Source organism: Bombus pyrosoma, linkage group LG13 (genome assembly GCF_014825855.1).
Source record: "Bombus pyrosoma isolate SC7728 linkage group LG13, ASM1482585v1, whole genome shotgun sequence".
Lineage (NCBI taxonomy): Eukaryota > Metazoa > Arthropoda > Insecta > Hymenoptera > Apidae > Bombus > Bombus pyrosoma.
The window spans coordinates 6,074,742-6,096,788 of NC_057782.1; the positions used below are offsets into that span (position 1 = coordinate 6,074,742).

Genomic DNA, 22,047 nt, shown 5'->3' on the forward strand with positions numbered 1-22,047 from the left:
ACCGCGAAGGCGTCCAAGATTAATGGACACTATAAATTAAATCTAACGGAGGAAATTGAAATAGTTAAATCATTCTATTTATCGTTTTGAATATATGATTAAGCGGACGTAAACAAATGTGCATTTCAGTGGCGATTTTCCGTGTTTAGCGAATCTATTTTAGACGTGAGAATATGTATCTATATTTCAAGGTATAACTCGAGGAAAATAAATTGATCCTTTAAAGATAGAAATAAGAAACGAAAGATTTTAAAGTTGGCAATAAGAAGTTAAAAAATTAGGAAATTTGTTGCACGTAGCTGAAATGTGACAAAAATTGAGTTGTTTGTAGCTAATGACAGAATGCAAAGTCGACATGACACTTGTTTATTGACTGCACGGAGATGTGTATGTATGTTACTTCCACCCCGAGAAAGCGAAGAAGGGGAGAAAGTTACGAGAAAATCATTGGCTTCCCGCGGACGCCATCACGTCGTCTATGAAGACACGAAGACAAATAGGCATGAGCATTCTGTCCAACTACTTACACCTCACACCAAGTCGAACATAATTTACAGTACGTTCGTCTGTTGATTTATGATTTAAATTACTCGTGAGAGAGTACATTTGAAGACACTTAACGGAAAGAGACGTCCTGTAGCGGAAGTTCGCCATAGTTGCATCTCTTCGCCATGAAATTTCTCCGTACTTTCAAGAATAAAATGTAAATGACTAATTAAGAAAATGAAACAAGTTCCGAGCACATATCTTGAGTAAATAGAATTTCGAAATAAAATAAAAGTAAAAAAATATTCAATTCTTTAACGATTCTCCTAACGAAGTATGACATTTTCAATTGTTGGCGTCGATAAAAAGAAATGTAACTAAATTGCAACTTACAGTTATATGTTGAGGTCGCATGACAAACTTCCTTTTATAGAGTTGATGTTGCAATATGAAATTCGACGGTTTCAAGCTTATTTGTAGCCATTGGCAAAATGAAGTAAGTAGATGTTGTTTAGTGTAGGAAAAAGCAGATGTTTAGTGCAGATGGAATAGGAACTGCCGGATAACGTGGAAAGAAATATTCTAAAAAGTTCGAAAAATTGAATGATATCTTAGATGAATATTTAAGTATATATGGAAATATATGTATTTTGATATGATAGAAAGTTTGTGGTGTATTACCGTATTATCGTATGAGGAATTTTTTTGTCCTTACTACGGTGATTAGAAAAATATGCAAAACATATCCAACATAATTAAACAATTGGAAGTTTACAAAATAATATAAAAATAAATAAGGAGTGATGTAGATAGAAACAACGTATATAAATACTGCTATCTTTTAAAATACTTGTAGTACAAAACTATGCTGAAACATGATATAATAAAAAATACTTTACTCTTCGATACAAAGGTAAAAATAAAAGAATGTAATTTTGCGTTTATGTACATCACTTTTCACAGTTCATTGTCCTTTTATTTGCACCATCAATCGTTTCTTTCACCCAAGCACCAGTTTCACAATTATTGTTACGATATTTAGGAATATCAATGGAACTGCAACAAACAACATATTTGTGTTATATTTAAATTAATTATCAAACGAATTAAAATAATTTGTTTGTAATTACTTCGTGCCACCGTTCGTATCGACCTAATAAGGTTTAAAATTTGTGACTTTGCTGTAGGAGGTTCTCCGAAACCTTGAACATTTTGCCACGACGCCCAACCAACTGTAACAATGTTTAAACAAAAATTAAGTAATATATTCCAATATATAAGTAAAAACATATACATATGATTTATATATTTATCATACAACGCGATATATGTAAATACAATAGATAACATAACCTACAAATTCTCCGTTTCTATGCAGGGTAAAAGTTCAGTATAAGAGAATAATACAAACAAAAATATGACGATATTGTGTACCTTTTGCAAGAAATCTTTCTTCGTTCAAAATGCAGATCGCATTCAAACACAACATAGTCGCTTCAAAAAGTGTCCAAAGTGTAAACGCCATATTATACCGATATGACGAATGATAACATTGAGAATATCACACAGCGCCACAAGCGTAGGGAAAGGTAAAACAGCTTCATACGCATCTACCAATCAATTTGTATCGATTAGAAACCGTCCTGCCATCTTCTGCGTTCCGCTGGAAAGTAGCAATTAAAAAAGTGGCGTTATGCGGGAAATTTGAATTAAAATTTATTTCTACTGTGTCAAAATACGTTTAGAGTAATCTCGAGACTTAAACATCGTTCAAGATTCCAAAAATATGATAATCTTGGATTTCATCGATAACGTTTTACAAATGCTTGCAGAAATAGTACGATATGGAAACTAAGAGTCTTAAAACGATACTCGAAAGAATCGGCAGACTTTACAAGTAACTTAACAACGCGATAATACAACGGATGGTTAGGAGCATTATTCTATTTATAATAATTGAACGACAAAGCGTACCTTCTTGGCACTAACGCTTTTGGAACAGGAGTACGAGTGTTTCTAGACGATTCGACGCTCTCTTCTCAATTGAGTTACGTTAACAATTCATGTGTGCCGATTTAGTTATAGAACTTAGAGTTCATTTCGTGCTACCCTCGATCGTTCATGACCTCTATCATCATTTTATCACGCGGCATTCGAGGCACACGTTTATCACGTGTAAGGAAATTCGTGGATTTTAATATTCTGATATCGTTTTGCGTATGCAAAGAAAAGTCGGAATCTTCCATATCGTGATGAAAGTCACGAACGTATTTGACGTGTGCAAAAATTTTTCTTGTTTGCAGACGATAAATATTCAGCAAAAGCTATGCTAACTCACAGCCTCGAACAAGTGTTGTATTACTGCAAAAAAATTGCAACACAGACTAAACTCGCGTCGGCGGAAAGTATGCGTGAATCACGTGTTCCAAATGTCACGTTTATGCAACTGTAGAAAATATTGCATTATGCTAGGATTAAAAAAAGTTTGAGACAAAACTATCATTAACTTCAGGAAATGTTTCCAACGTGTACAATGTATGTCTTATTTGGCAACAAGACAATATAGGAAAATTGTTCCAAAGCCAATGTTTCCTCGACTAATTTAGATCTTCCACGAATTCATTCAAGTCATTCATCATCCCCTAACAGATAATAATATTTTTCATGTACAACGATAACGATTGCCTTAATTTTAGCTCCCTATATAAATCACAAGGTACTCTGATTCATTTCCTCAGTAATTACGCAAATTGTATGATTACAGATCCTCTGTCGCATAAAAATGTGTATTTTTCAATAAACTAAACGCAGCAATAAACATACATTATAATCAAATTTATAGAATCAATTCCAAGAGATCTTATGATTCAAATCCACATCAGTGTGCGAACTATTTCCATAATTTATGCCGTATTAGTATGTACCTACTGCAATTTCACAGGGTAATAACGCGTTACCATTCACCGACTGAACTAAATGAGGCTGAATGTGAAGTACACGAGACTGGCCGCTCGTGTTCGCTAAATATCATCGGAGAAATAGAAGAAACAAACGTGGACTTTGGTCGGTTAACAGACGAAGAAAAATGAGAAGGTCGATTCGTGAACGTTAGATACCAATCAAAGCAAATGTTATTTCAATCGTCACATAATTTCAAAAGAAATGATACTCAAAGCTTGCAACTTTTCATCCAAGTAGATTGTAAATAATTATCATTTGTTATTGCAATCCTGTTTTTAATTCGAATCGCATATTATCTAATCTGTTGCCTGCAATAAATAATACTTGGGTGACGTCGAAACTGTTACCCAGGAAGCAAGAGTAAAATGCTTAAGCCGTGCAATTAGGAATTACGTGACATGTTACGGTAACAATTTATGAGGCATAGGGTCCAATGATGGAACGAGACGAAAGAATGATTCTGGTATCAGTTCGTGTGAACTGAAGACGCGTACAATTGAACTCTTAAGAACGAAATTCTATGTTGTCATCGTTTCAAGAATTAACACGTTAACAGTCCAAATTAGACTAGTTTCTATAATACAATGTCTATGTAAAGCGATTATAGTTAGCTGACCAAAATAAACGTACCTAAAAACCACTATAACGGCGATTCACATTTGATGGAACGTAGCTCGCGTCTGTCGAAATTATAGTTGTGACATTGTACGATGTTATGTAATAAAAATACTACCAGATTCCTCCATGACCGCTATTGATATTTTTACGCAGATTTGTAAAATACTATGTAAAAAATCACATTGTCTAAGGTTGCAGTAGTCCAGTAAATATCAACGTTTTGTCTTCAAACGTAAATACATTCGACGTGTTCCCAACATGATTGCTGTATACTAGTGGTGGGGTGAGCGAATCGTTGATTGGCCAGTTTCAACAGAGGGCGCCTACCAGGTCCGGGTCGATGTTGCTAAAAGCTGCAGCAAATGAGGGAACATCAGTCGCTGGTACCTCCTCGACCTGTATACAGAGAATTGTTTTCACTGTTATAACAACACATTTCTACTTCGTTTTCACTTTGATTTTTAAACAGTTTCGTGCATCCACAGTTACAGAACGTTAGGCGGACTTGCACGCAACATACAGTGAACAAAACATCAACAAACGCAGAGATTAGAATCAGACAGTAGAGAGTCGACAGTTATATTCGAAGGTCTTTGGTGGATAAAATTAATCTGGTAAACCGGTTGTACGAGAACTGATTCTGCAAAGGCGACTCCACAGATTGTTCGATTGAAACCACGATTGTCGTGGGCGGTAAAGGCAGAGAAAAGGAACCAAAAAGGGTAAGGAATACCTTACATATAAATATACATAACTAAAGCAGAGTTGAAGTGGCGGCGAGAAGGGAACACCGGTGTGCTGGAAAACGGTGAGGCAGCACCGTGACTATGTAAACTACTAGCATATACTTGTGGCAGCGCGTGCGCAGAGCCGGACAACGTCTGTACCGACAATATTTATAAAGGTACATCGTAACGTGATAGATAGATCGATCGTCGACGAATCAAGTAAATCGAGGGTAAAAGAAGATTTAACCAAAGAAGAGGACAAAATCGGAGAACTGGGCTTTTCTTCGAGCATAGGCAAAGAATCACGCAAACTGGCTCCAGAGGTGAGGATCAAGCAAATTGGAATGAGGGAGGACCTGTTGTCCATAATACGGCACACAAGCAGTGATCATTTTTCGGAAGAACTCTAGCCGAAGATTGAGCAGCAAAACGGGTAAAAAGGAGACTAGCGATAGACCACTGTTTCCGAGTATTTTATACAAATAGAGGGCTCTTGTTTGCTGGATATTTCAAGCAAAAGCGTTACCAGGATCACTTTCATTCTCTTCCTGTAATTATCGATTTCTCGACTGGTCTACCTGTTGGCTTGTGTTTTCCTGAAGGGAAATCAAAGACCCCAATTTGAATAGTTTATCGTCGTGTTATGCCCTGGGTTGCCGCCTGTCTCGACCTGTTGGCGGCACCGATTCTGGGTTACTGTCTGACTGTGAGGAAACTTGCACTGCAAGCCGGCTTTTTCCAAGAAGATACCAACAAACCGATCATAACACAAGCGGTGAACGCAGCCAATACGTCGACTATACAAAAGGAGACTTCATCGTGCGCTAATACGATGGCACCAAGCGTTGAGGAACAGCGCCAAGGTAAAACGATTAAATGGAACACTAGTAATATGAGTTCCATCTAATTGATATTATTTACTCGTACAATCACACCATGTTCGATATATTCGATAGGTAACGATGTTATTGGATAGCAATTCAATCGGTAATCAGGTTGCGAAACATTTGATGGGGAACGTTATTTATTTCTTATCAATCGAAAACGAAAGTATCGGATTACTGTGCGTTATGCAATGCAACAGTCATCATAAAAAGTTGCACGGAAATGCAATATGCAAACGAAATTAAAAATTGCCACCTGCGGGAATACCGAATGAAATAATTGCTTTTTTCATCGTTTGTTTTTCTCATTGAAACGCGTTTTCTTTGAATTTCTCGATTCGTGTCAGGCAGATATTTAGCTATTGCACCGAAATTCTCACGAAACCAGGCCACGGTTTCACGATTCTGTGATCTCCACTTGTAATCGGAGTGGTGACTATAAATAAAACGCGATTTAAATAGATATCCGTGTCGTACGTTCGAAACGCATGCGACGAATGAAAATTCAATATTTAACAAATAACTTAAAACTGATAAACTTATTGTTTCCATTGAACTCGCATGGAAAATGAAAACAATAAACAAAGAAAGATTCACAGTATAAAAACGGAGAATCTGTACATAGATTTGCACTTGTCTCGCTATCTGAGAGATAAATTTATCGCGAGAGGTAAGTTTGCGTCGTCTAATAACGGAGGTCTATCGCCTAAAAAGTTAGTATGCATTGATAAAAAATATTTTTTTATCAGTCGAACCAATTAACGTGCGCCTTTCAAAGAGGCGTTTCTGTCGTCTAAGGTTGTCCCCGGTATTCTTTTAACGACGATAAATTGCGTGTCAATGAAAAACATGTCGGGTACAGTCACACAGTACGTAAAAGCAGAAAAGATCACGAAGGTCAGCAGGAGTCAAAGACGTAAACGAGAAAATTATAGTAATGACATGAATTATCATGATCCCTACGGTTATTGTAATCTCGTCGCAGGGGAAAATCCTTTCTTAACCTCTTGCGTTGCTACTTTTTTTTACAACTATACATAATTAGCTACTCGCGATTAAAAGATTCAATTATGGGAACTTCGCATTGGATTCCTTTTACATTCCTTTCATTTACAATTAAAGTCTCTATATTCACAAGTGTGTCTGAATATTAGAAGATAAGGGGTTAATCAACACTGCAGAAGGAATTGCGTGGTTCCATGTTTCTTCTAAACGTGGCCTCGAGCACAAAAGCTGTTATTCGCAAATGAATGGAGATTATTCAGTACCAGTCACCGAAGGACATCGAACGAAATATCCTATGACAAATTTATCTTATTGCTATTCGTAGTAACATAAATTTTTTATGAGATAATTGAACCTTCAGGTATCTTCGATCTTTGAATATTAACACGTGTCTGATATTTTCAAATCGGCAATCGGTATCGTATCACATAAAAACTTCATTGATATATTCGAAGACGCGCTATTAATTTCGCGTTATTTAATTGAACTTAAACATAAAATCATTTGAGACAACGATGTCTTTTGACAACGTGGAGATTGCTGGTAAGAATTCGTTACACGTTTCAATGTTTACCTCGCGATAAACCGCGAAAGAATTTAATGAGACAAAGGAAGAGGGAAAAAAGAGAGGGAGAGGAAAAACGAGAGAAACGAAAGGTAAAATTTCTTCAAGGATACCCCATGAGGGATATTATCTTAGCTTGTGAAACGGGAATGTGCACATTGCACATCGTACAAGTTGTACGCCAATAAGACTAAAAACTTCACGATCGAGGGTGTGTCCCTTGCGTTTCTTTGAACTGCTACTTTCGTGACCAGCCGTTCATGTAGTCGTTACACGTGCATTATCATCAGCACACGCCAATTATTTGTATTGTCCTTGTAGATACGCACAGCTTATATATATATACAGAGGCAAAATAGTAGCTGTTGTCAGCTGTGAGAGAATTGTATCTTATATCGTAATACGTTTTACACTCAGTTGACGCAAATGCTCCTTATCACGAAGCACGGTAGTTTCTTATCAACGGTTCCGTTTCTTTTTTCTATATCTCAGTAACTAAACGATCGTACCAGGTCCCACGAGTATCTCATCTTATCAAACTCAAGTGCTTTCGAATTTCCTCTCTATCGTAAAATTCTGACAAGAGTTTTCGAGTACGATGAGTTCCAGAAATTACCTTGTTTTATCTAGTTCAAGTAGCTGTCAGTTCAATTTTTCTTTTTCCTTTTACTTTTTTTTTTTTTTTTTTTTTTTGAACGAAATACTGGAGGGAAATTTGGTGAAATGCGACGCTACCACTGTAGCTGACGTTGCAGCGCTGTTCCGATGCAACGAAAGTGGTTTTCTCCACAAGACCGATTATCGATTTTCTGCCACTGACCTTGTTCTTATCCTGCGCATGAAAGCGTATGGAAATGGCCGTGATGAATCTTCGCGAAGACGTAACGACGAGACGAGAAATTTATTCTCATAATTACATACTGTATTCTGTCGACACAAATTTCATTGCCATTTGTTCGTAGATAAATAAATATTATCGACACGGTATACCATGGAACGATTTAGTATTCACGCATACGCTGGTAGCCGTAGCGTGGCGAGAGCACGTGCGTTGTTACAATGCAACGCTTGAATAATGAATCGAGTGACGACACGTTTCAGGTCAACGTATCAACCGTTAAAGCTGGTTTCATAGGGATTCTCGACAGGTGATAGTACATCGTTCGGTATACACGAATGATCGGTATTGGCCGTGTATCGCGTGAAACAGCTTGATAAAGACGACACTCGAAGCTGCACTTTGAATTATAAAACAATATACATACATCGGTATATCATCCGATTGTTTGAGTTGAAAAACTTCCGTTTTCAATACGTTTTATTTTTCAAAGCGAAACGTGCGAATCATTTGTATAATCTATAAACGTGCATCGAAGCTCTTTTATCCACGGATCAAGGGGAGTAATTCGTAATTATTTTGTTGACACACGTTAAGTCGAGAAAAACAGACACGCAAATAAAAATGAAAACAGATATCGCGGATGACGAAATCGTTTCGTGGCGTACGTGCTTCTGCTTATGGTAAAAAATCTACTTCGAGATTCGTTAAATTAGTCCAAATGTAATGACCTTTATCGCTTTTCGAGCTTCGATTATTACGCACAAGGACATGCCGATTTGAAACAACACGCGATAACGCATATTTCTATCGCCATGTCGAATTTCGTGAACCCAGATAATTCGATAATTCTTACCCCATTTGAATTTGTTTTTATATCGCAAACAACGAGTTAATTATAACGTTACAGACAGGTCGTCGTACGTATTTTCGTACTTGAACTTTAATCCTGCTTTGAACTTTCATTCTATACACTGCAATACATTGCGTACGATTACATATCGATTACGAACGATTACACGATATATTACATAAATTATCACATGACATATAGAGTTTTGGAAAATATAGAAATCAAATACGTAGATCGCGGATATTTATACGGTTCTGAGAAATATAGAAAAATAAAATATATATAAAAAATATTAAGGTGTCTGAAAAGTTCGCAACATTTCTGAGAATTGATGTGCTCCGTAATCGATTGCGATAAAATTGGAAGGGGTTAATTTATAATTTTTATAGGGGTTTCATAAATTTAATTTATATGAAACGATATTGTATTTTACATTCGATAGAATGTAAAATATATGAAAATACATTTTCTTTGAACTTCACTACGAACTTTCCAATTAATATAAATATAGATAAATATATGAACTATAAAATTGCTACATTTAGCGAGTGAAACAAATAATTCTCACAAATATTTCGCATGAATATCCGTATTCCAAAAATGAGAATAGAATGATTAAGAATTTCGACCAAACAAAAAACGAAGTTTGTTGTTGAGATTAATACCACGAAAGAAGCGGCAGTCGCAAAAGTGCAGCCAAAAGCTCTTGTGTATGAGGAGAGAATTCTAAATATAAAGTTCACCAACGCTCTGTTTTTAACGTGGAACCCAACAGGAGAGCATCAGTACTCAGTTGAAATTCGCACTCTGAACCTCGCGAGTTTGTCTAGCCGGTTGTTTCCATTGAAACGCATTTGTTATTATCGATTCGTCATTAGTTGTTAACAGGTCGAACAGTGTTGTTAACGGTACATTGTAAAGAACATGTGTGTAATCGGTAAGGATTATTCTTTCATCGATCAATAGTGAAAAAGATTTTAATCTAAATCTTAAAGTAAAACGTAGAAAAAGTAGAACGCTCATGCAAATAATGCACGCAATATAATGCACGCGTATATCGAATCTTTTATTTTCACTTTTACGTTCATTGTTTCGTAGAAACCTAAATATTTCATTCGACGGAAACAAAATGAAAATTTAAAATATGTTGTTCATAGTGCGCGAGAAAGAGTTCTTTTGTGAATCGAAGATGCGTCAGAGGGAAACGACAATTTTCTCGCTAATTTCATTCTTACTACTATACAATCACATTGTTCGATTTTCTATCGAATTACGCCACAGACGTTCACATTGTTAACGATCATTCGACTGTTGGCTGGCTTAACAAACTAGCTTGGCACCGAGTCAAATCTATCATAGTCGTTTGGGTGCATCTTCTAAAATTGGTCGTTATTATTATATTATTATACATATAAAAATAAACCGGATGCTACAATGAAATGCCTTAGAAAATATTTGACATCTATCGTAATCGCGTATTGGCGTTGTTAAATTTGTTCACGATCGCTACATTTATACTCGCGTCTTTGTTGCACAATCCTTTGTCTCCTTGAGGTTTATCAATGGCCATGCGTCTACACATCGAGCAAATGAAAATGTAATTAATTACACGAGTATCATAGATTCTCTTGCTTTCAGAACCCAAGGATAAAATCGCAGTAAGGACGGCGGGGATAATGAAGTCTCCCCGAAAGTTTTCAGGGGTTGTAATCGCGATGTGCGGTTTACCAGGTCGTGGAAAAAGCCAAGTGGCACAATGCCTTTCGCGCAGGCTCAACTGGAACGGTGATTCCACTAAAGGTTGGGAATTCTGTATTGTTTATTGTTGATTGCTACGCTTGAAGACAAAACCCGTTCATTAAATCATATTAGTCATCCTAAATAAGCGGTTTCGTAATATTATTTCCACTCGACCATCAATTATCTGTGTTTCTTTTTTCTTTCCTTTTTTTTTCATTTTTAACATCCTATTTCGCGGTTGTATTATGTGTACAAGTTACGTGTCTGATCATTAATTCGTTAGTTTTTCTTTTTTCCCATTTTTGTTTTCAACACGGTCGTTAAGAGGATTTATTATATACGCTCGATAGACTTGTTACGTAAATCAACATTTACGGCGCTTTAAACAAATTCTAATTTCTATTTTGTAATATCTCACACTGTGCACTTCCTAGTTTTTACAACCCTATGAAATACTACAGATGGATATATTCTCTACATACGAATATACGTATAACAGATGAAAACTATATAACATGGTCGAAAAAAAACATCATCTCATATTGTTTCTTTGTGAAATGCTAAGTTATTGTTCTATGTTATTACGTCCCGAGACCTATCTATATTTCATGTATAAATAAAACTATTTTTGTATGTTTTATACTGCACTGATTTCGTCACACCATTGTAGTAACGATGGTAATAATAAAAAATTTACGACTATTGATGAAAAGTTATAATTAATCGTCAACAAAAAATAATTATTCAAATTATGTATTTCTGCTAATCTTGGTGCGCCGGTCACCGGTGACCCCCACGACACCGCGGCCATGTTGAGTGCCGGTCACCGGTGACCCCCACGACATCACGGTTAAGTTGAGTGTCGGTCACCGGTGACCCCCGCGACACCACGGCCAAGTTGAGTGCCGGTCACCGGTGACCCCCATGGCATTTAACGTGTTAGATAATGACTGAACGCTTCGCGAATTGAATCGATGAAAGACAGGAATCACAGGAAAACTAGTGTAATTTCAATTTTACGCCGTACTATTATATTGTTTCCATTTAACGATACAAAGCTAAATCAAAAAATATCCAATTATCTAAGCTCTCCTAGACCCAACAACTAATGAATCACATTTAATTATTGCTTTAGTGATGAGGGTTAGTGACTACCGCAGGAAAAGACTGGAACCATATGGAGAGGCCGTATCGCACGAGCTGTTCCTTCCAGATCATACGACGAACGCAGCGTTGAGAGCTCTGGCCCAACGAGACGCGATGCACGAGTGCGCTACATGGCTCGCAGGCGGGAATTCCGTAGCTGTAAGCATCAATTAGACGCGTGACAAACGTCTAGTAAAGATGTGAAATTGAATAGAATCTGGAGATAAATTCAGTATCGAAACGAGAACGCGTGCCGTTGCATTCGATCGAAAATAATCGCAAAAGTCCAAGAGATTTCAGTATCGAATCGAGAACAACAACACACGCGATTGTATTTGATTGAAAATAATTGAAAATAGTTGAGAAAGATTCGGTATCAACACGAGAACGAGAATACGCTCGGTTGTACTTGATTGAAAGTAATCGAAAAAAGTTGAGAAAGATCCAATGTCGAAACGAATGGAAGCACGCGCGATTGCATTTGATCGAAAATAATAGAACAGAGTTAAGAAAGAATTTTAATCGTTGCGCATTTGAAGAATCCGACCGGAAGAAGAAACACGTGTTTTTTTTTTTTTTTTTGTTATTATGTAACTGAGGCTGCAAGAATAGATTAGAATATTAGAACGGTCAAGGGTCGTATTTATACATAGATCGCGCTAACGGTGGACGACGCGATTAAACCGAGGCTAGTCAAGCCGGTCTACCTTTCTCCGACCGAACCGAATCTCGTCGTACGAGTTTTATCTGGTTTAATATTTTTAACAACATGTACCAACGTTCCATGATAGAAATCGCAATAGTTCATAGTGTTGAAAGTAGCTTAAGATCGGCTCGTTATTTTCTCGATATTATACGCTTTAGAAATAGTTGAGAATTGAGCAAATATGACACGCTTTCTATATGAAGACTACAACGGTGAAACGTCTTCAGTAAATTTTAAATTCTATGTGGAAACGCATCTCGGATATTATAGGAAACTAATTATTTAATTCTGGAATTAACGGTGCATTTTTCTTTCCAAATTATATCATATTGAAATATTCCTATTTATTCTGATTTATCGTATTCTTCCTGTGTGGTCTTGATATATAAGTTAACAATAAGAGAAACCAATATGTAAATTCATATATAAATTACTCGCCATAATTATTAGGACATCTACACGTTATAAGCATCGATTGGAACACTTTGACACTTTTCTTTATCTGGTATATCTTACATTATAAGGTACATATGACGCGAATGAAATAACAGGTTTATAACGAAATAACTAGAAAGGAAAGGCACTCCATTCGTATTAAATATCAATATGTGCCCTAATATTTATGGCCGGCAGTGTTCTTAATTGAATAAAGCGGTGATTAATTTTGACGAAGGGCCTGCAGCAACATGAAGACACTTTCAGTATTTAAATTGCATTTATTGGAAGAGAAAAACATAGGTATAGGTTTCATATTCAAATGTGTTTAAATAATACAAATATTAGTTTAGATCATGAATTTATAGCACGTGTCAAAATATGATATAGTTTTGGTTAATTTTAACTTGCATTCTGCTGGTTTACACAAATTATTGGAAAGCTACCTCCTTGTTGCAGCAATCTCTCCAAATATACAATACAAAGAAAGATAAACCGAAAATCGATATAGGCTAATGTCTATTTAAATAAAACGCGTAGGAAGAAATATACTGAAATTTGAGTTTGCGAGTCGTCACAGTTAGTTGCATTTAAGAGTTTTCCTGTTTGAAGATCCTGGACGCCACGCTGGTGATGCGAGCGCAGCGCGCCGAGGTCTTCGACTATTTTTCCGGGCAGCTCGGTTATCGCGTCCTCTTCATCGAGTGCGTCTGCGATGATCCGGTTGTACTGGAGCGAAATTACAAGGAGATATTGCGGTACAGCGCTGACTACGTTGGCATGGATTCAATAACAGCCGAAGAAGATCTACGATTGAAGATAGCTCATTACATTCGATCTTACGAGCCAATGGATGAGAAGACGTATCCACGAATCCGCATCGACACCGGCAGCATGGACATCGAGTCCTGCAACGTGTCAGGCCACGTGGAGACAAATGTCCTTGGATATCTTGGAAGCATCACTGTTGAGCCGCATACTCTTTATTTCTCTCGGGTTGGTAATCCATCAAATTTCACATTTGTCATTGTTTAATCCTGCTCTCAGATGTTCTAATCCTAGAAGCCCAGTCTTAGCGTCTTTAGTCTTAATTAAAAGAATTTTTCGACAAGTGATAATGATAACGATAATGAAGAAACGTGTTTGTTCTTAGATTACGAGCTGAGTCAAGGACAATTGAGCCAGGTCGTGGCGCTTGCAATTATTAAAAAGATTAACGTACATAACTGAGCACTTCATTTAGCATGACGAGCCCTCAATTGTTTACATACAACGTGTTTTAAAGACATACGTATACGTATACGTAAAAACATACATATTGTATTTTTAAAATCTTGCTATCTTATCAGGGCTTGGTTCCAAAAGTAATTTCTTTTCATCTGACTGTAATCTTATCATTGCTACGCCTCTCTTCTTGAACGTAACCAGAATATTCTACGATTTGGTCAAACTAAAACTCTCCCTCTCTCTCTTGATTACAGCACGGCGAAAGCGAGTACAATGTATTGGGTAAGGTTGGTGGTGATGCAGTTTTAAGCGCACGTGGCGAGAGATATGCACAAGCGTTGGCCACCAAGTTCAACGCTATGCGTATTCCTGACCTGCGCGTGCTAACTAGTCGCCTTCGAAGGACTATCGCGACTGCTCGTGGCGTGGAAGCGCCCCAAGAACACGTGGCAGCACTCAACGAACTCCACGCCGGTATCTGTGAGGGTCTGTCTTATGAAGAGATGCAGGAGCATTATCCGCAGGTAATTTCAGATTAAACGCATCTTCCTCCTCGAAATTTCGTCACTGCTTGCATTGAATTCCGCTTCAAGTGCTGTTGACCAAAGGCTTATTCAGACGCGGCCAGTAGATTAGTGAAAAAGCGAGTGAAGATAATTTATACTTTGAAGGATTACTACGGATGATTCATCGAAAAACGTGTAAATTCGGCTTTACTTGTTACTTACCTAGACTTCTGGCCGTATTTAAACGAGCCTTCAATCAATTGAATTTATCAGTGCCTAGCTCTAAGAGCTTTAATTTATTTGTGTAGTAAGTGGTAGATAGCTGTAACAGTTATCATTGTAAGTTATAAAGTACAGAGTATAAGCTTTTTGAATTAATCTAACCATATCAGTATTACGTTAGAAACATTGTTATATGATTGACACGTTTAAGATTGATATTTGATAAAAGTTTCCCCAGTGGTCGATTAGTTACTGAAGTTGTAATTTGTATTTCGATAAGTTTGTGGTCCTAGATATTGAATATTTGTTATCTAATAGGTTTGTCAATTTACTTCTCTAAGCGAACAGCTTTCAATCGTATTTTGGAAAGTGAATAATAACTAAATCTTTGCAGATGACTCAGGCATTGAATACTTGGCCACTGGGGAAAAGTATCGAGTGACTCAACGTCTGCGTTAACACTCTGCAACTGAATAAAACTCAGTTGTATGCAAATTTATCCACTTACGTCCACGACATATTTGCTTGACTAATGAGAATAAGAGTTGAATTTCAAAGAAATACTCCCAGTCAAGTAAATAGCATATTCACGATGATCAAACTGTTTCACGTTGCCAGATTGAATTCAATCAGTGTGATTAATTTGGGCGAAGTTTTAGAACACGCGTAAATGAATATTATAATTACAATACAAAGTTGACGTATACTTATTGACCGTGTATTATAAGGAAACTTAAATCATACCATGATTTGAATATTATTATATCGCAGGTCTACCTTATTAAAGCATATGTTTAAAATTAGCCACTGTTCCCTGACTTTGCGTAAGCTAGGTTTTAATGATTTAGGGATCTCGATGTACGAATTATTCCATGACTTACAAAAAAAGTATATAGTACATAGATAGCGTATATACCTTCTACATTTCTAAACCAATGTTTCTTCTGCGTAGGAATTTGCATGGCGCGATCAAGATAAGCTGCGCTATCGTTATCCATGGGGAGAAAGCTACATCGACGCGATGCACCGCGTGGAACCGGTTATTGCTGAATTACAGAGATCCAATAACATCTTGGTCGTATCTCATCAAGCTATTCTGCGCTGCATCATTGGCTTCTTCACAGATAAAAAACCGGAAGAGGTGCCTTACGCTGAGGTGCCACTGCATACGATCATCCGAGTCAGCAGCCAGGGTTACAATTACAAGGTGGACTTCTTCAAGTTACCCATCGAATGCGTGAACACGACTCGCGTGAAGCCGCAGAATTGCAGCGCGGACAGAACTGCGGACGATGCTCTGCTCACAGTACCAGCACATTTCGACATACCGGATCCTTGGCGAAATCTTGGTAGCGGACCTACTCTCGTGCAACAACACTGAGAAACCGCTCGGAGATCCACGATCATGTCGAAAATTCGATGTCTGTTTGTTTGTAACCCCTGGAGCTTTCAGCAGTGATGTCTTCTTGGAATATTTTTACTTTTGAATTCAGGCAGGGGATGAAGATTTGAAATATCATGCAAGTGATGGATTGAATATATTTTTAGTATATATAAGTAGATCGCTTTAAGATATCTTTAAGAATTACAGATTCGATGAGACGGAAGATGATGATATTGGAGTCAATTCAGAATATATTTTTCGATAAATAGATTGGATAGATCGCGTGAAAGAAACGACATGTAGGATCGAATAATTGTTATCGAGGCTGGAAATTTATTTCTGAAATTTTCGTTTTCTCATAAATCCTGAGAAACTTTGACTTGTTTATCGTCGAGTTCCGTTATCTTCGAGGGATGTACTCCGATTGTCGTGTTTTTCCTCGTTGATTCTGTTCCCATTGGCAATAATTTAGTATCCTGCTGCTGGAGCCCTCTATACGTTATGTTTAAGCAGTTTAATTTTAATAATCACATACAAATAAAATGTTATATTAGCTCTAATATGTCGCAGACGACTATCGCAACAAATATCTTAATTGTACATTGTAAAATGCAGAAAGACAGGCAATCTTTTAAATTGTAGGAATGTAAAACATGTCTCTCGTATTAAATTCTATTTCAAAATATTGATATAATATATACAACGAACACACGAAAGACAGTCTTTTTAGTATTTTACTATTTATAGGTGATAGAATTTTAGATTTATGTATTTCCGTTTGCTTAGTTCCTAGCACAACGATTGTAAGCCTTGAGATTTGGACGATATTAGGATTTTTATTACTGTAAAGTACAATTGAAAGATACTGTACCGTAGTGTTATATAAAGTTTGACTATAAAACGGACCTGATATCATTGTTAACAAGGAAATAACGAATATTGTATTTTTCGAGTGTGTATGAGTGTTCGAACGATAGATGTATATTTTTACGCACAGAATCAGCGGTATACTGTGCTACGCTCTCATTTAAGAAATGTCAAAGTAGCATTCGAGCAAAGTATTTTTCTGTACGAAGGAAAGCGCGAGAAATAATCAACAGAGACGATTAAGAAAGGAAAGAATCAATATCAAATGGCGCCTTCTTCCGTCGATACATTGTTACGTTTCACTTAGGGTTATATTCTATCTCGTAGACCGCATAAATGTGCATAATATTTTATTAGGCATCACGTGGAAATCTTCGAGCAATCTATTTATCCAAGACAAGCTCGAGGATTCGCAAAGTGTGAATAGAATAAAAAATAAATAAGCCTTACGAAATTAACTTATTCTGAGATGAATTAAGTACGACACAGAGCAAATTAATTTTGAGCAAGTCAAACAAGCGATTATTTGTCTTTGATTCGCGCGTAACAAATGGCACAAGTTATCTAGTCCATTCATTGCTGAACATTCTGGCGTTCTTTCTTTTCTCTTTTGATATGCGGGTGTCGAAATAAAAAATTATAGAGCGTTATAAATGTTAAGTCGTATTAATACCTTTTAAACTCCTTTGTTTGTTTGTTTTTTAATTGTATATTACGAATAAACGTTTTTTACAAAATATCGTGGTACCTCTATATTCCTCGATCGATCTTCGTATGATTCATCGTAAATTATCATCTATCCGATAATCAATTTTAACATAATTAAATACCAGTTAATTTATAATGCAAATTACGCTTACGGGTACATATAGTTAATATATGAAAATAATTGACATCTTGATTTCCCTAACATAACTTCCGCAATTAACATTCGATGACTAGTGTGTATGACTAGAGTGATTCAATAGAAACAGGTACAGCTTTGAATAAATTTGACTAGATAAAAAGTGGTTATCAAGTAAACTGCGAACATACATTTATCAGAAGCCTATGAACGTACGCAATATGCAAAAATATATAGAGTATGCAAAATAGAGCAGTCGTTAGAATATTTAGTAAAGCAAGTTTCTACTTAGGTTGCATTTCTTCAACAGTATCCATAAAAATATGAATTTGTATAAATATTCGCAGTTTACTATTCAAGACCCTGATGGAAGCTTAGACAAAGTTTTAACTTTAAAGATCTTAAAAATCAGCAAAAATAATAAAATAATAAATATTTCAAAAAGTTTCACTATCGTTTCAATGAGAAACGACAAGATTCAATAAAATCCCGTCAGTATCCATTTTAAATGCCCGACCTCATCAATTTGGCAGTATAATCTCTTTGTTTACTCGCTAAATGCAAGTCCAAGCTTCTCAGCATTCTGTCTTGAATCTCCTGGTCGTGAGACGACGTACTTTTCCATAAACCAGTTCTACAATGCGCCACTCTCGGCTCGTTTCTCGAATAAATCCCCAGTCGAAAACCAGAGTAATTCGATTGAGATGACTTCGAGTTTACATCCCATTTCGTCTCGCGAACAACATTCTTCATGAATCCCACTGTAGCTCTACGACAGGTGTCATAACCCAGCAGTTGAATCCTTTTACCGTGAATTGCGTCTAATTGAGGCTTATTTAATTTGCTGTTAGTTACTCTGTTCATGATTGTTCCAACGGAGTCGGGTGTCCCGGGAAGATTCTCAAACACTTTGCGGAAAACCTCATTTGTCAGATCTTCCTCGCTGCTGGACTCACCTGGCGAAAAAATTCCAGGTGTTAACTTTGTGTCTGGTTCAATTAACTGTGAAAACGTAAGAAGGCAGAATGAGGCACGAAAACTGTTACATATCAATTCCGGTTTGTAAACCAATTTTAAAGAATTGCTATTTTCCACGATAGTAAGAAAAAATCAAAATCAGTAAAAATATCGATTTCTACGTCCATTATATTTTGATTCTATACTTTGAACGATTCTGCCTTCTTTACATTCCAGAAACAATATTTAAAAAATTTCTTGCTAATATCACAACTACATCACAAGATATTTGTTTGTTGTATTATTTTCTTTCGCTCGTACTTAATATTAAAATTCTTCTGGATATCTCTTTTATAACAATTTTATAACAGATATAAAATGTATCTGATCGGAAACTTTTCCAAAGAATAAAATTCTTTTTACGATGTTTTTCAATACACGAGAGAAAAATGGATTGAATAATTATAAATTCAATGCTTTAGGTTATAAATTAGCTTGCAAGGAAACTAAATAGGATATCAGGACAGTTTTCAAAGAACAGATACGAGATACTTGGGTCCCGGAGAGGTTTCAAATTTCTGAGGGGCATAGGAAATTAATGATCATGGCAAAGAGACCTCATAAAGAGACCAGACAAGATGCTGGAAAAGTTGAATAATAAATTTATAAATTAATGTTACCGAGATCGCTGGTATGGTCCGTTGTGTACGTTCCCTCTTTGATCTCTCGTTGCAGTTCCAAGATTCTGGCCAACGCCAACTGCAGATACTCTCTGGCATTCGGCTCCTGTATAAACACCACATGAATATACACGCTCTGAAGTACTTAGTTTATATCTTACAATTTCGAGAATCGATAATTCACTCATAATCGACATTCGCGCCTGCACTCATGGAATTTACCTTCATCGGTTTGGCCTTCTTGGTATCGTTGTTTCCATCTGCCAAACACGGAGCCTGTATCGTACAAATAGAACACAATTAAAAACCAAATGTGTACACAAAAAGCCTTTTTCCCGAACCACTTACCGACGAATATCTTTTCATTCTTACTGAGACACAACGAAACCACGAAACAACTTCACCATCGATCCACTAACGACCTTTCACGAACGACTTCACGCGATAACACTTTCCTTGTGGCACGGAATTAACGGTAGTCAAAAATAAATTCCTGCTCTCGGTCTTAAGCTTCTGCTGCTTTTCTCTTCCTCCCTGGATCAGAGATGTTTCCCCCTCGAGCTAATGGTTCTTTTGTCCATCCAGATTCTTCTCCTTCCCCCAAAAGACGATTCTTTCCTCGTTCCTGAGTACGGTAGTTAGGAGTGTAGGAAGACCGTTGACTGGCGTCGATGGGCATCGACTAACCACGTTCAAATCGTAGCAGTCCCTTGTTGCAGTAGAGACTGCTGCGAGGGTGACGGTTTGCCATGGCTTCACCCTCTCTCCGCTCCCCTTTCAAAACCCCTAGAAACGTGCCCCTTGCACTAGGCCACCCCTGCAGATGCGAACCATTGTATCGGGAACCCCTGTTTGTTCGACGCGTGCCCTGTGCCCGATAAAAACGGTTGGCACGCGCCCCTTACTCGAAACTTACAGCAAATACGTTACGGACATCCCGGAACAGCGGCCATAGAACTGGTGTTTGTTACCCGTTTCACCGAAGATTGCGGGGATAAGACTTTGATAAATCTTGCCCCACTGGTTACTATCGATTCTTACGCAAAATGGAAACAAAACTGTACAATGGAATAAAGAATGGTTTATTGGTGGATGTAAGGTTGAAAGGACGTGGAAGTGCTGTGTTAACTGGACAGGGTTTTTGTTTGTTAATGTCATGGTAATTGGTCGTTTGCATCTGCACCAAATTTTTAAGTCTTTCGTATTACGTATACATCTGTTCATAAGTATTAGGGTACTTGATATAAGCTAATGAAATTCTAAGCTGAGTTATTTGGAAAATTCTTCAGTTTTATGAAACACATATTGATTGCACACTTTTTGCTGCTAGTGCATGTCTGGTATTCGTATCTTACTTGCTGTCAACGCGGAAAGGAGATATTTGAAATTTCTTAGAAAAATACCTTTCTCGATAATTTTCCACATAAAGTTCCAACACGTGGCTTACCGTGCTTTTTTTCAGGATTACGCATCATTATCGATCACAGCATCATTTCATTTCCATTTTGCACGTTGCGTAAAAATTTTTCTCCAGTTCTTCCCATTTTTGCCTCTAACCAGCCTTCGCCTGTTCCGAGTAAAACACGAGCTCTCGAAACGACTGGCACGTTCATTTTCTTCGTAAGGTCAGGGCTACACGAGAGTTGCAACGACGTCCGTTGCAGAAATATATTGTCGTATATTGAAGCGCACAGACTGAGAATGTGAGTCGCTCCAACATACAACAATGTACTTCTACACCGGACGTCGCTGCAACGTTAGTGTGATCCCGGCCCGAAACGACGTCGTAGTGGAGGACAGTACACCGCACAGTCTGTTAAAGTGGCTGTCTCTGACCGGGAAAAATCATAACTTTAACAATAAAAGTCAGACGCTACTTTTCGCCTGTAATAAATTTTTCAAATTCACGGACACTGTCAATATTCTATATGTTAACATGATTTAGTTATACCCAGTTACTAGTAGGTTGTTCAGAAAGTTTTGTAGTTCTGTTATTATGAACTTCTATCGAATAATGAACAAATACTGTTCCAAGTTGGCTACTAAAGAGAATCGAAGAGAAACATAGAAAACTCGTTAATAAAACAATTTCCTTTTCCCAGCGAGACGAGCTCTATATCTTTCACTTACTGGATATAGGATATACAATGGTCTGGTCATTTATTCATTGTGATCTTTACGAAACTTATGAGAAAGTGACACGCAAAAAATTAGATACCCAAGAATCTTGTAAGAACTATTTACGCTAACCTTACCAAAAAAGACGAATAGTTTTTGAGGACAATATTCGTGAAGTTACAGATGACAAAAAATCATGGAAAGAAACATATGGTGCATATATTTGCGTGTATATATATAGGTGCATATATTATTAAAAAACGTTAATTTTACGAGA

The 22,047-nt window shown here is 37.0% G+C and overlaps 4 protein-coding genes across 7 annotated transcripts in view; 1 reads left to right on the plus strand and 3 right to left on the minus strand.

The window, feature by feature from the left end:
• Window positions 1-1,362: 1,362 nt before the first annotated feature.
• LOC122574339 (immediate early response 3-interacting protein 1) lies at window positions 1,363-4,279 on the minus strand. Of its 3 annotated transcripts, none has more exons than XM_043741839.1 (4): window positions 4,078-4,279; window positions 1,921-2,096; window positions 1,617-1,718; window positions 1,363-1,542 (listed from the first exon to the last, which is right to left on the minus strand). In XM_043741839.1, exons 2-4 carry the CDS (start codon window positions 2,009-2,011, stop codon window positions 1,487-1,489), a joined length of 249 nt encoding a protein of 82 aa, XP_043597774.1. In that variant the 5' UTR covers window positions 2,012-2,096; window positions 4,078-4,279; the 3' UTR covers window positions 1,363-1,486. The 3 variants fall into 3 exon arrangements, with proteins under 3 accessions (XP_043597774.1, XP_043597772.1, XP_043597773.1); XM_043741837.1 differs by having other exon boundaries at window positions 1,921-2,149; XM_043741838.1 differs by lacking the exon at window positions 4,078-4,279 and adding an exon at window positions 2,461-2,591 and having other exon boundaries at window positions 1,921-2,149.
• A 185-nt stretch (window positions 4,280-4,464) lies between these two features.
• LOC122574335 (6-phosphofructo-2-kinase/fructose-2,6-bisphosphatase-like) lies at window positions 4,465-17,908 on the plus strand. Of its 2 annotated transcripts, none has more exons than XM_043741826.1 (6): window positions 4,465-5,656; window positions 10,577-10,738; window positions 11,814-11,983; window positions 13,578-13,961; window positions 14,447-14,716; window positions 15,873-17,908. In XM_043741826.1, the coding sequence occupies exons 1-6, from the start codon at window positions 5,437-5,439 to the stop codon at window positions 16,299-16,301; spliced, it is 1,635 nt and encodes a 544-aa protein (XP_043597761.1). In that variant the 5' UTR covers window positions 4,465-5,436; the 3' UTR covers window positions 16,302-17,908. The 2 variants fall into 2 exon arrangements, with proteins under 2 accessions (XP_043597761.1, XP_043597762.1); XM_043741827.1 differs by lacking the exon at window positions 4,465-5,656 and adding an exon at window positions 9,717-9,875.
• Window positions 16,729-21,366, minus strand: LOC122574338. Its single transcript, XM_043741835.1, has 4 exons — window positions 20,001-21,366; window positions 19,875-19,928; window positions 19,653-19,758; window positions 16,729-18,971 (listed from the first exon to the last, which is right to left on the minus strand). The coding sequence occupies exons 1-4, from the start codon at window positions 20,016-20,018 to the stop codon at window positions 18,520-18,522; spliced, it is 630 nt and encodes a 209-aa protein (XP_043597770.1). The 5' UTR covers window positions 20,019-21,366; the 3' UTR covers window positions 16,729-18,519.
• The window catches only part of LOC122574336 (neuropeptide CCHamide-2 receptor-like), a 33,161-nt gene continuing 32,473 nt past the window's right edge, over window positions 21,360-22,047 (minus strand). The window contains exon 9 of the transcript XR_006319006.1: window positions 21,360-21,483. The gene's annotated coding sequence lies outside the window, so the exon portion shown is untranslated. The remainder of the gene's footprint in view (window positions 21,484-22,047) is intronic.